This window comes from Brachypodium distachyon, chromosome 3 (assembly GCF_000005505.3).
Source record: "Brachypodium distachyon strain Bd21 chromosome 3, Brachypodium_distachyon_v3.0, whole genome shotgun sequence".
In the NCBI taxonomy this organism is placed as follows: domain Eukaryota; kingdom Viridiplantae; phylum Streptophyta; class Magnoliopsida; order Poales; family Poaceae; genus Brachypodium; species Brachypodium distachyon.
The window spans coordinates 49,250,367-49,263,222 of NC_016133.3; the positions used below are offsets into that span (position 1 = coordinate 49,250,367).

Genomic DNA, 12,856 nt, shown 5'->3' on the forward strand with positions numbered 1-12,856 from the left:
GGTGGAAATTTCATATATTATCATGTGGTAGTTTTTAAGCGTTTTTTATATGAAACATACCAATATGTGATCTACTTTCGAAGATCTCGTCGTAACAAAGCTAACCTGTAACATAGATCGTAATTCGAGTACACAGTTTAAGAGTTAGAATACTTTAAAGTTTCAAATTAGTGAAGTTATAGACATGCATGCGCATATTTCTCTCCCTGCACAAACATGCAACCAATTGTTGGCATGCACATTTTTTTCCTGCACACATGCAATCGATGTCTATGCATGTGCGGGTTTCTGCATGCCTTGATTAATTTGTGTCATGCACCGCCCACGACAGCTAATGCGTGTATGGTCATGCGCTAGAAATGATAGGCTCAAAGCTACACATAGATTTTCTTTCAGGAATGGTAAAGGTCTGTCTCGGTTTCTTTCAAGAATGGTCAAGGTCTGTCTCGGTAATTCGTTACCATAACCGAATACATCTTTGCTACCACCAATCAACGCACTACATGGTGAATAGGATGCAACCCAATGTGTTGACAATCTAGAGAGCGTGTTGATGTAAACACAGATACTATCTACTTATGTTGTTGTTGTTGTTGAGATATTTAAGGTGAGAGGGGAAAATTGGATTTATGATAGCCCGATACAATAACAATGTGGTCCGGAGGTTGGCGGCAACGGATAACACTTCCACACACGGCATGGCTTCAAGACTGGCATGATCAATCACGCCTTCAAGACACAAGCTCTGATGCCCAAATGACATACGAGAAGTGTGTCTTCTAAGTCAACGCAAGCACTTGGGTTTGGTTTCATCAGGTAGAATCGTTACCATACCCATGAGTATATAATTGGACCCATGCCCATTGGTTACACATTGGGTTGGACTAATTGGAATGATTATGCATCAATATGAGAGAATGATACACACAAAAACCGATAATAAGTACGTATAAATCATAATTTGACATCCTAATTGGTTATATGTCAATCTAAGAAGCATAATACACTACCCACGAAAAAAGAGAAGCATAACACACTTCATCGCAAAAGAGAAAACATGATACATACACGAAAAATACATATGTGCGCCTATGATTTGACACATAAACGTCATCGCTCGAATCTTAATCGAGAGACACAGAAGCAACCTATAGGCATGAACTTGCACCACCCATGACTAATCATGTTACACATAGATAATGCCCATTTGGATCGGGTATCCATAACCACCGTCCTCGTGATGATAAAATTGTCATTTTTACTCAAGATGGCAACAGGACTCTGAAACCCATTTCCTCACGGGTTTTTATCATGCTAAGGACGGGTCATATTATCCTTCAACATTTTTTAGAGCAATATTATCCCCACATGTTTTTTTTACAGCTCCCCACACGTTTGTTTTGTGGTACAAAACACAAACCTGTGAGGTTTGCAGGTAGAAACCTGCAAAGTCCGTAAAATTTTAATACATGGGCCGGATAAGTTAGTTCATGTGATCCCAATGTGGCCCAACCCAGACCTAGATCTAATGCCTCGCCTACCCATCCCTCCGCCACCCGAAGCCCAAGCCCCCGATTCCCCGCTTTGCTCGCCCACTCTTGTCCCACCCGCTGCCGACCACTCCCTTTGCGCCGTCGCCACCGATCATCCCCTCCGTCTCCCACCGGCCAAACGGCTTTCCTCGGCTCTCGGCCTGCTCCGCCTCTCGTCGCACCCGCGTCCGGCTCCCTGTTGCTCGTCGACGTCGTTCACCATCGGCGACCATGGGTTTCTCCTCTCCTCTCCCGTCTTCTCCCAAGTCCCAACCGGTCACGATTAAAAGGGAGTATCTTCGATTCGTCATAGCTTCAACTTGCTGCCATTTTCTATTTTTGTTACACTGATTTTGAACCGTGGTGTGGCTATTTTCTAGCATTGCCACCTGATCATTGGCGGAGGACAGAAATTTTTTAAGGTAGGAGAATTTTTATCATAACACTACGAGTTAATATAGATATCACATTTAATATTTTTCTAGATTTGCAAAATATATTTCAATAAATTTGGTTCTTTTGGACTTTTTTAGGATGCATTTTTTTGGTTGGTACATCTTATGATATATCATCTACATCTTGTTTGGATGTAGACATTGAGCCTTGGTATTAGACATTGGCATTGTATAAGTACCGAATGTCAAGATTTAAGGTGTTTGGCTGGTCTAGATATTCATTCCTGGTATTCAGACTCAATACTGAGGAGCTCACTCACAGGCAAAATTTGGGTCGGCCCGATTCCGACTTAAATAGCTCGACATCTTTGGGCATTCGGGATTTGCGTACTGGCTTACCCCTTCGCCACAGAGACCTGCGTTCGACCTCGCTCGAAAGCGATATTTTCTCTTCCGTTCTCTTCACCCTCCTGATTACACCCGCACGAGGTAGCCAGCGGCGCCCTCCCTCCCCCCACCTCCTCCGACACTGATGGCCCTCTCCGCCCCGCCACAGCCTCACTCCTAACCCCCCTGACCCCCGCTCGATAGGGACCCTCACCTGACCTACTGGACAACGGCAGCGACGGCGCCGGTAGCAAATCCGAATCCCCTGAGAGCTAGGCACGATGCTGGCGACCTCCTGCCCCGACTTCCTTCCTCCCGGCTCGCGATCTACAACCCTCTTCTCTCAGTACGGGGCTGAAGTTCCCCTGACAGTTGGGCACGATCCCCGACATCGAGGCTCGGGGAAGGGTGAGCTAGTTCAACGGATGAGGAACGAGGGGCTTTGGCAATATAATTATTTCTAGAGATAGCAAACACATACATGGATTTGGACTGACAATTTTGAAGCTTCTAATGGAACTCCGTGATGGATTTCTTGTTGACACAGATAAGACATGCTGCAGTTTATGGCTTATCAGCGAGATATAATTATTCAGATATTGTCAAATGTTATACTCCTTGTATAAATTTTTTTTAAATGATAATATTCTTATGCAACTGCAATTTATCTCTTTGACCAACCAAACATGATTTGGCATTCAACCTCAGTATCAAGTGTTGGTTTCAAATACCTAAACATCCAAACAAAAATATTGACATTCAATCCAAATATCAATATCTTGTGATATTGGTATTGGAGCCAATGCAATGCCAAGGTTGTGAATGTCTACATCCAAACAAACCCTAGTGATATTTATGTTAAATATTAATTTTTATCATACTATATGTCAAGCATAATTTGAAGAGCGTAATATAAATATCTATAACATAGAATATATGACAATTATAATAATTTGCAAACAGTTCTTCGGTGGGGTGAGCAGACGATCAACAACTCAAATCTTTATAAGGGTGAAACTATAGTTATATTTTGATTCCAAAAATATCTTCATACTTAGCGACCTAAAAATATCAAGTAGATATTTAGCTAATAAACAACGCCTTTCTCCATACTTCGAGAGATATGATATCTTATGAGAAATAACTACACAATCTGAAACATAGCATGTGAGTCTATCAAAATCAGAACTCATAAAACAATAATACACCACGTGGACATGGCTATCAACTGTCATTAAGTAATATAATTTTCCTATTGACTTTCATTAAGCAAGAAATACAGTAGACATCAATGAGCAATCATAAATGAACATCACCAGTAGATATCCAAAATAACTAAGAGTGCAGAAGTTGCGTCTCTCGGAGAACCAGTCTTTGCAGGCTATATCGTCGTCGATTGCGCAAAGTTACGTTGGAATGCTACACACACCACCTCACACGGGCATCGTCGTCGAAGATTGCTCACAGATGTAGGCGACAATTGGCCCGTCACACTGCCTCCTACAACGTCTTTCTCAGACCCCGTAAAAAATGCATAGCTTAGAAGTCATCGCCATCGCTGCCTCTAATGATTCAGAATTAAATTAGTTGAAATTTTGGAGATTTATTTTATACAGAGACACAAATACAAATTCTAAAGGACCAAACAAATGTACATCTAACAACGATTTAATAATTTGTCTTAACTAGATGCAAGGATTACGGCATCTAACACGGGTTTGTCATTTTTTTCATCCATGTATTCTTAAACATTATTAGTAATCGTGTTATTCTCATTTACTCCTTGGGTAGTTGGCCCAGCTATACGGTGCCATGCCTGGGCCTGGAGGAGTCGGGCTTCATCGGCCCGCAACCGGGCCATGCCCGTTTAACCTTAGACCGACAGGGGCCGGGCCGGCCTGATGGCCACCTATAGCTATACCCCCTCTCCTCTCAAAAAAATGAAAAGCTATACTCCCTCTCCAGAATCTTCCTAAGAGAAACCCTAGCCGCCGTCGTCTTCGAAGAAACTTCAATCTCCAGCAGTTCACCTCGTCTCTCACGGCCGATCTGGCCTTAAGAGATGATGGGAACCACGGATCAACGTCTGGCATCAAGTTTTGCTACCTTTTGTTAGGTTTTTGTGTGCTTCTCGGTGGCGTCTTGGCGATGGAGACGCCGTCGTCTAGAATATTGGTGTCCTGGCTCCTTCATCGTCCTGGTGTAGGCGTTGCAACCTACGACATGGAGTCAGTGGTTCTCATGACACGTCTTTTCGGGTTGCTGATCTTTTTCCTTGTGGATTCATCGACGGAGAAGCAGTTTTACAGCTTGTCTTGCCAAGGGTATTACCCCGGCCATGGTGCGTTTAATGATCTTAGGTACTCACCGTTTGAGGTGGGCGGCTCATGCGGCTTTTCAAAACTTCTAAGGTTAGTTCAGCTTGTGCAATTATAGTATTCTGCAATTTTGTCAACGAATACGTGTAGAAGTATTAAGATGCGAAGGATGGATCAAGAATAGTTTACTTCAAAGAACTACAATGAAGTTTTAGTTTTGTTGAGTATCTTTGTTATTTATGTTCGTTCGTATATCAATCTATCTTTTGTACCTTGTCTCTTGAATCAATAAAGCCGGATCGCTTAAAAAAAAACTATACCTCCCCATCTCCTTGCCGAGCCCCACAGGCCCCAGTCCCCTCGCTCCGTGGATCTTCTTCTTCCTCGCACGAGCGCCGCCACTCATCCCGCTGCCGAGCGCCCGAGCCCCCTTCGTCTTCCTCCTCGCTCGAGCGCCTCAATCGCAGGTTGATCTCCCCTTCGGTTCTCTCGCTCCCGACCGTTTCTCCTCCCATCACCCCACGAACGGATTCCGCCCTTTAGATCCCCGTTTCGTAATCTTCCCCAATTCGTAACTGAGGCAAAAATCAAGGTAGGGCGGGCGCCCTACCTTGCCCTACTGGGTCCTCCGCCCATGCACCTGATGCCTTCGCTGAGTCTATGGCGCTCCCTTGGTGCTGCAAGGGCCCTGCAAGTACTTGCTCCTTGTACATTGTCGTTATCATCGTTTACACACCCGAATCTTAATACTATTAACCTCACGGTGGAGGAAGAAACATCAGCCACACAGATCAAGAATTCCCTCTTGAAGGCGCGCAATGGGAGTGTGCAGGATTTGGTTCAGTCCCTTGGGATTGGCTGTCCAGGAATTCAGCCTACAAGTAACATCGTTGACGGCTTGCTGTCTAAGTTTGGGGATGACTGGAAATCTGCATTGGGTCTGTTTCAGTGGGCGCAGTCAAGTGGCAATTACAAGCACACGGCATATGCTTGTAGTCGGATGATCGACTTGCTTGGGAAGATGAGGCAGATTGACCAGATGTGGGATTTGTTGTCTGACATGCACTGCAGGGGTCTTGTGACTGTAGAGGCAGCTGCAACGAGCATCAGGAGGCTGGCAGGGGCAAGGAGATGGAAGGATGCTGTCCTGTTGTTCGATAAGCTGGGGGACATGGGGCTGGAAAGGAATACAGAGACGATGAATGTTCTACTTGATGCACTTTGCAAAGAAAAGAAGGTCGAAGTAGCGCGCAAGGTCTTTCTTGTGCTCAGTCCGCACATCCAGCCTGATGCATACACCTTCAACATTTTTGTCCATGGGTGGTGCAGTGCACGTAGGATAGATGAGGCAATGTGGACAATTGAGGAGATGAAAGCCCAGGGGTTTCCGCCTTCAGTTATCACATACACCACTGTTCTTGAAGCTTATTGTAAGCAACACAACTTTAGGATGGTCTATGAAATTCTTGATTCCATGTCTTCTGAGGGCTGCCATCCAAACGTCATCACTTACACTATGATCATGACTTCATTGGCAAAATGTCATATGTTTGAAGAAGCTCTGAGTGTATCTCATAGAATGAAGTCGTCTGGTTGTAAGCCTGATACACTATTCTACAATTCCTTGATTAACCTGCTTGGTAAAGCAGGCCATCTGTCTGAAGCTTCCCAAGTATTTCAAGTGGAGATGCCAATGAATGGTGTGCCCCGTAGTTTGGCTACCTATAACACCATGATATCAGTTTTTTGCTACAAAGACCTGGATGAAGATGCTCTCAGTGTGCTGAAAGAAATGGAGACACAGTCTTGTAAGCCTGATCTCCAGACATACAGACCACTTCTTAGACTGTTTTTAAGTAGAAGAGGCCAAGATGACACCGTTCGGAACTTGTTAAATGAGCTTATGAATAAACACAGTCTAGGTTTAGATCTTGATACATACACCCTTCTGATTCATGGTCTTTGTAGGGTGGGTGAGACTGACTGGGCATATCGACTGTTTGATGAGATGGTTGGTAGTGAAATAGTACCTAGGTATAGAACTTGTGAGTTGCTTTTGAGTGAAGCACAAAGGAAAAAAATGGAGGAGTGGGTTGAAAGAATCCAGAACTACATGACTCGCTTTCTCTGTTCTGTTTGAAATGAGATGAGTTATATTCTCTTATGTGATTGATTTTCTAGTGGTAAAGAAAGAAGGCTTTAAAATATTTGTGGCCAGTCTGCGATTAACCATACACTGGAAGTACGGAAGTATCTTGAGACTATCAAAGATCATCCATGTTTGAATGTGGTGTCAATGAGAAGGAATACAAGTCTGGCGACAACATTTTCTCCAATGCTAGCTGCACCACCAGCTGCCTTGCCCTTGCTAAGGTACCTTTTGTAACTTTTGTTCACAATTGTGTGCTGATTAAATAGGGCCTTAGAGCATCCCCAATAAGCCGTACTTAACCTGTTACAAAGAAGAGAGAGAATGGACCATCTCATACAAAGTAACAACCCCTCCAATAGATTGTTTCTTAGGTTTGGTACCAAAATCTCTTCAGACTTTTGAGTTGCACTTGTGGTTATTAGTGATGATCTGCCATGGATTTTAACTCTGTGGCCTACCCATGCATATCTAAAGAATAAGTCTATGGATTTACCACAAAATTGAAAATATTTGTTTCACTTTGTTTAACTAATAGCTCTATAAATCTGGGCAAAGATGGCATTTGGGAGGTAGATGCGACAACATCTCCAGCAAACAGATTGAACAAAAACAAAATTTCTGCAAAGCTGCAGAGAAGAAAAATCAAGGTACGTCAATATCATAATAGATTGAACAGATCGAAATTTCCCTATGTCCATGGCTGATAGTGATAGAAATAGAGGGAGCTAGATGACCCGTGCCTTAATTGATGGGGGAGAGGTGAGGCCGTGGCATGGGATGGATGGGACGCCGGCCACAGCCGGCCATGTCCTCCGCGGGATACGCAGCAGCGGCGGAGAGAATCAACGGGGTGGAGAGTCTATGGTTTAATAGAGGGAACTGGGAAGGGAAAGGTGATTCGTGCAGGAGAACTGTGCATATTGAGCCCATGATTTCGTTGGGTCCCCTGCTAGGTACCGAGCATGCGTCCAGCAGCCATTTCGATCACTACCGGGGTCTTGTTATTCGAGCTTAGGACGTTTCTCCTTCAACCATGCCTTCCTTTTAACTTCAACTTTATCTGCCACATCATTCATTTGCTGACGTGTCTGTACATAGTACAGCGGAGTTCAACTATTGGAGATGCTTTAGCAATGCAGCCGTAAGATGTATGTTAGTTAATTCTTTTATGCAAAAGCCATGGTTTTATGAGAATAACTCTGATGGGTGGACTTTATCTTAATACCTAATCAGCTAAACATTATAAGATTTATAGTTGTTGTAGGTTATTTATTATTTGAAAATTTCTTGTCCTTTGGAGATACGGACAACAGTCTGGATTTATTTATTCAGTAAAAACAGCACAACAGACTGAAGAAAGAAACAGACATCGATAGAAATCATTTATGTTAAAACCATATTTACGTCAAGGTCCTCCGAATTCAATATCTCTAGCCGTGTACATCTTGATATTCCTCTGTTCTGTGAAAGATCAAACACGTAGAAGCTGAACTAAGCTTGTAGGTTTCCAAAAGCCTCATAAGCCGCTTACTGCAAGAGGTGAGAACTTATGATCATTAAATGTTTTGTAGCGATGACCAAATTGACCTACACGGGAGTACACGAAAAGCACAATCAATAACTCATTGGAGTAGATCATGATGGCTATGCTAGGAACAACAATGGAGCAGATAGACCATTATTCCGCACCACGCTAGCTCCACCTTCGTAGCACCGTGCTAAGGCCTAAAGACAGAAGGTATTAATTACATGTCAGAATGTGATCCGTGGTTCATCCTTTATAGACGCCAAATCAGATGTAGGATTGACGGGCATTGAATCGTCCACAGTTAGGGTTTAGAACCTACAGGTAGCATAATATCACAACATTCTTTTTACATGATAGCCCATGTGCTCCTGTTTCCTTTTCTGTTCAGGGTAGTTCTTGCACCGCTGACAAGGACGCGATCGTTCGGTAATGTTCCTCAGCCTCTATTGTATTATCAGTAGAGAACAACCAAAGGAGGCCTTCTGATTGCTGAGGCCACAGGAGTATTGGACACTGCTCAAGGGTGAGTATGCTAGATCCTTAGACTATGATTTCTTGAGATCTCTCAATATCTCTTCCTTCTTCACAGTTCTGTGATATCTCAAAACTAAGGGGCTATTTGGAAGCTACATACCGAAGCTTTACCGAGAAATACTTGCTTCCCAAACACGTGCTAAGTGTTTCTTGTATGCATCCAAGGTACAAAGATACCCCTGGCATTTGGACAAAGGAGCAGGTGGAAACATGGAAGCCAATCGTAAATGGGGTTCATGCGATTGGAGGGATATTTTTCTGTCAGATTTGGCATGCATGAAGAGTCCCAGATTGTAGTAAGTTTTCCAAAACCCGATATAATTTTGCTCTCGACCTAAATGTAATTGTCATTCAGTTTTAAACTAGAAGATCTCAGATTGGACTTCATATTTTTGGCTTGACATTTTGTTGAAAAATGTTGTAGAATGCATTTCATTTGATGCTTTGTATGTTGTGTGGGACTAACATGCGCCTCGGAGCTGACAGGGTTGGGATGAGGCTCTCGCCCTTTGCAAGCTACTTGGAATCATCAGACTCCAACCCAGAAGCTCCAGGCCTGTACATGGCGCACGCACTGAAGAAATTGGGGATCCTCTACTGCCACGTGGTGGCACCTTCGTTGTGGCCAGGGTGACGGGAACGAAGCAGTCTCCATTGGCTACTCTGATTTGGTTGCCTCCGGGCGCTTGTTCTTGCCCAATCCTGACTTGCTTCGGAGGTTTGAGATAGACGCTCCTCTAAACAAGTATAATAAAGCTACTTTCTACATCCTTGATCCGGTTATTGGATACACTGACTACACATTTCTTCCCTCCGATGTGTAAAAGGATGTCTCTGAGTTCTTGCCCCTTAGATCATTTCGTTAGAGCAGCTTCCTGTTGTATCGCCGGCATTAGAAGAATAAGGTCATCGGTTTGAATGCTTAATTTTTATGTGTATGGACATATATAGTATGGACTAAATTTATGTTTTTTGTAGTTAAGAATTTCTTATGTGAGAAGTAGAAAAGGAAATGGACAAGCAAATTAAGCAGCCACGTATTCATTGAGAAAATAGCCTAGTTTAGGTTCAACTATTGTGTACGTAATGGAATCACATTGGGCTTGCCTATTTCCTATTTAGCTCCCGCATACACATATGTTGTCCTATTGGGTACGGAGTAATTCTCAAATTTCCCGCACTCGTGCTACTGCATTCAAGACTTAATTGGAGGGACAGGGGACTCCGCTTAGAGCCAATTCGCGAAGGCATTGATGTGGCTAATTTTTCAAATCTCATGCTGTCAGATTCTAGGTGGATGATGATAAACCTTTTGATCGGTCACAAATCGCAATCCAGAGTCACTGTTAAATATGATAACCAGAACTGCTATGCACCATTAGTCAGATTTTACATTCTTAATTGTAAGAACTATTCCTGGAGACTGAATGTGATATCTTGGTTGGTGCCCGCTAGATCTTTTCAAGGAGTTACTCCCTGTAACTGACTAGATCTGCACCCACTGGTCATGGTCAGTGATAGGCAAGATCTACTTCAGCTTTTACTCCAACTTCTGAGTTCCTGACAAAATTGATCTTGTCTTTACTTCAAAATCCAGAAGTGGAAAAGGGAGAAAGGGTGATTTCCGGTGGTCTACTGAATACTCCGGCCGTTGAGCATGCAATGTCAGTAATCCCTGGTACTGCATGACAATGTGACATCTTCGAAGTTACTGTGAAAAACTCGTTGTAATAACCCGGCCTATTATCGACAAGTGTTTCTTGACCAGGTAACGTACGTAGCGGTATAGGTCAGCAGCAGCCGCTGTTCTTGGTTCATGCATGTTATTTGTGGCTTGTTCTCACTGTTCTATACGGCAATCCACTCTGACTTAAGCATCTCCAGCCACGCGACCCAAACGGACCACTACTTTTTGTGGTCGTTTTCGTCCGCTTGGGTCGCGGGCCGGACAGAAAATTGCCCGAGTCCAGGTTTCGTCCGTTTGGATCGCGGCCTGCGTCCAGTGGGGCGACCCATTTCCAAAAAAAAAACATAGGACAAAAACAAAAGATACCCATTACATATATATAGTAGTTCAAGGTCCATACATATAGTTAAAACTTACTACTAAAAGACATAAAAATATACTGCATATGATAAAGGAGATCATCTACTCGGAGTCCGAATCCAAGTTGATGATCTCCGGCTCCTCCGGCTTCGGCAACCAGGCGGTCATCTCCTCCTCGTCGTCACCCCAAAAATCGGTGTCGTCGACGCCCCAGTCCTCCTCCTCCACCACCTTGACCGGAGGGAACGCGTGCGCCGGCGGTGGCGGCGGGAGAGCGCCGTCGTCTTGGGGGGGTTGGGAGACGTAGAGCGCCGCCCCAAGGTCGGGCCAACGCCCTGGCTCCTCCCGCTCTGACTCCTCGATGGCTGCCGCCAACATCGCCTGCTCCTCCTCGACGGTGCGCGGCGTCGACGCAACCTCCTCGTAGGGAGGCTCCTTGTCGGGCGCCTCCTCCTTGACAACGACGGCGGCGGCGGGAGGCACACTACGGCGAAGAAGGAACGACGGTGCATGTCGTGCTCCGTCTCGAACCACTGGTCCCAGTACGAGCTGTCCTCCGCGTACGCCGGGTCGTCGGGGAGCATGGACCGCCGGCGCCAGATTTCAACCTGGCGCGCGTGGCCGCTTGCCAGGACGGGTGGCACAGGAACCCGCTCGGGATTCAAGTGCCACCCGTGCGGGAGGTGCACGTCGGGCCACAGCAGCAGAATACCGTGGTCCCAATAGTGCGCCGCCTTGCGCACGTCGATGTTCATGTGCCCTTCCCGCGACCTCCTCGCCGGCGTGAGGCGGAAGGGCGTCGCAGGCCGCCGGTTGTGCGCGCCGGACGACAACTCCGTCTCGTGGTCGTTCCTTGCCGGCAGGAACATCCTCTTGGGCGCCATTGCGGTGGTCGGTGGTCGACGTGGAGCTAGGGTTTTGGCTCGGGAGCGAAGTGGGTGGGTGGGTGGGGAATGGGGATGGGCTGGTCCCCATTTAATATGACCGGGGCCGGGCGGTCACCGCCGGGTGGGACCGGAAGGCAAAAGTCTTTGACTCGGGGCGGACGCGCGGACCGAGCCGGCGCTCCGTTTCTCGGTCCGTGGGGACGCAAATCCGGCGCAGATTTGCATTCGAAATGTGTCTTCGCGGACCGCCGCTGGACCACGGTTTCTATCCGTTTCCCGCAAACGACCGCTGGAAATGACCTTAACCCGTACAAGTGCAAGGACGCAGCCAGCATCAGCAGTAGGACGAGGCATGTACGTAGGGGCGGCGAAGCGATACAGAGCAAAGGCCTGGAGAGCAAACCAGCTCAGACGGAGCCGGAATTCACGTGGTTTGGGCTGGCTGTCTGGCCGGTGAGACGTAGCGACGCTTTTCTTGGGTGGCAACGTGCATAGTAGCTAGGCACAAGGATGCCCACCCACTGAGACATGCCGGACTGACTCGCATCGTACCGGCACGGAGAAGGCTGGAAAGTGGAAACCGAACGGATCGAACAAGATTGAGGGGGCCCTTCTTGACTAGCACTAGGCAGGCAGGAAGAAGCGTCCGTGTCTACGCTAGTCAGGCAGGAGAGAAGGCAGAGGTGCATGCAGTCTGGACCCTTCACCGTCCGATCGACGGTTCAGATCTACAGCGTTCCAATAAACTTATATGCGGTTGGAGCGAGACTGAACCGGCCGATCTAGATCCGAGCTTGGGATGTGCTTTTTCTTCTCTTTTTGAGGGGGAGGAGGTCCATATACTCCTCCCAGATGTCAAGCCTGACCCAGATGCAATACTTTACGATCGAGCTGAGACCTGAGAGCAAGTACTCGGTAACTCGGTACGTGTCGACGCTGCCTCTGCGATATCAACGTCATCTAAGTAGGAGATCAACACCGACCGGACCGGACCCGGGTGGCTGGTGGCCATGAATTAATGATCGAGCTCAATCATCCAGGGCGGCTGGGCGGGGCGTGTACGTCATTTGATCCGG

The 12,856-nt window shown here is 46.1% G+C and overlaps 1 protein-coding gene across 7 annotated transcripts; it reads left to right on the forward strand.

Annotated features, from left to right (window-relative positions):
- Positions 1-5,138: 5,138 nt before the first annotated feature.
- LOC104584282 (pentatricopeptide repeat-containing protein At3g04130, mitochondrial) lies at positions 5,139-9,882 on the forward strand. 7 transcript variants are annotated; one of them, XM_024461971.1, is made up of 6 exons: positions 5,139-7,005; positions 7,320-7,431; positions 8,356-8,522; positions 8,701-8,835; positions 9,012-9,142; positions 9,333-9,882. In XM_024461971.1, the coding sequence occupies exon 1, from the start codon at positions 5,267-5,269 to the stop codon at positions 6,770-6,772; it is 1,506 nt and encodes a 501-aa protein (XP_024317739.1). In that variant the 5' UTR covers positions 5,139-5,266; the 3' UTR covers positions 6,773-7,005; positions 7,320-7,431; positions 8,356-8,522; positions 8,701-8,835; positions 9,012-9,142; positions 9,333-9,882. The 7 variants fall into 7 exon arrangements, with proteins under 7 accessions (XP_024317739.1, XP_024317741.1, XP_024317742.1 ...); XM_024461973.1 differs by having other exon boundaries at positions 7,340-7,431; XM_024461974.1 differs by lacking the exon at positions 8,356-8,522.
- The last annotated feature ends 2,974 nt before the right edge of the window (positions 9,883-12,856 follow it).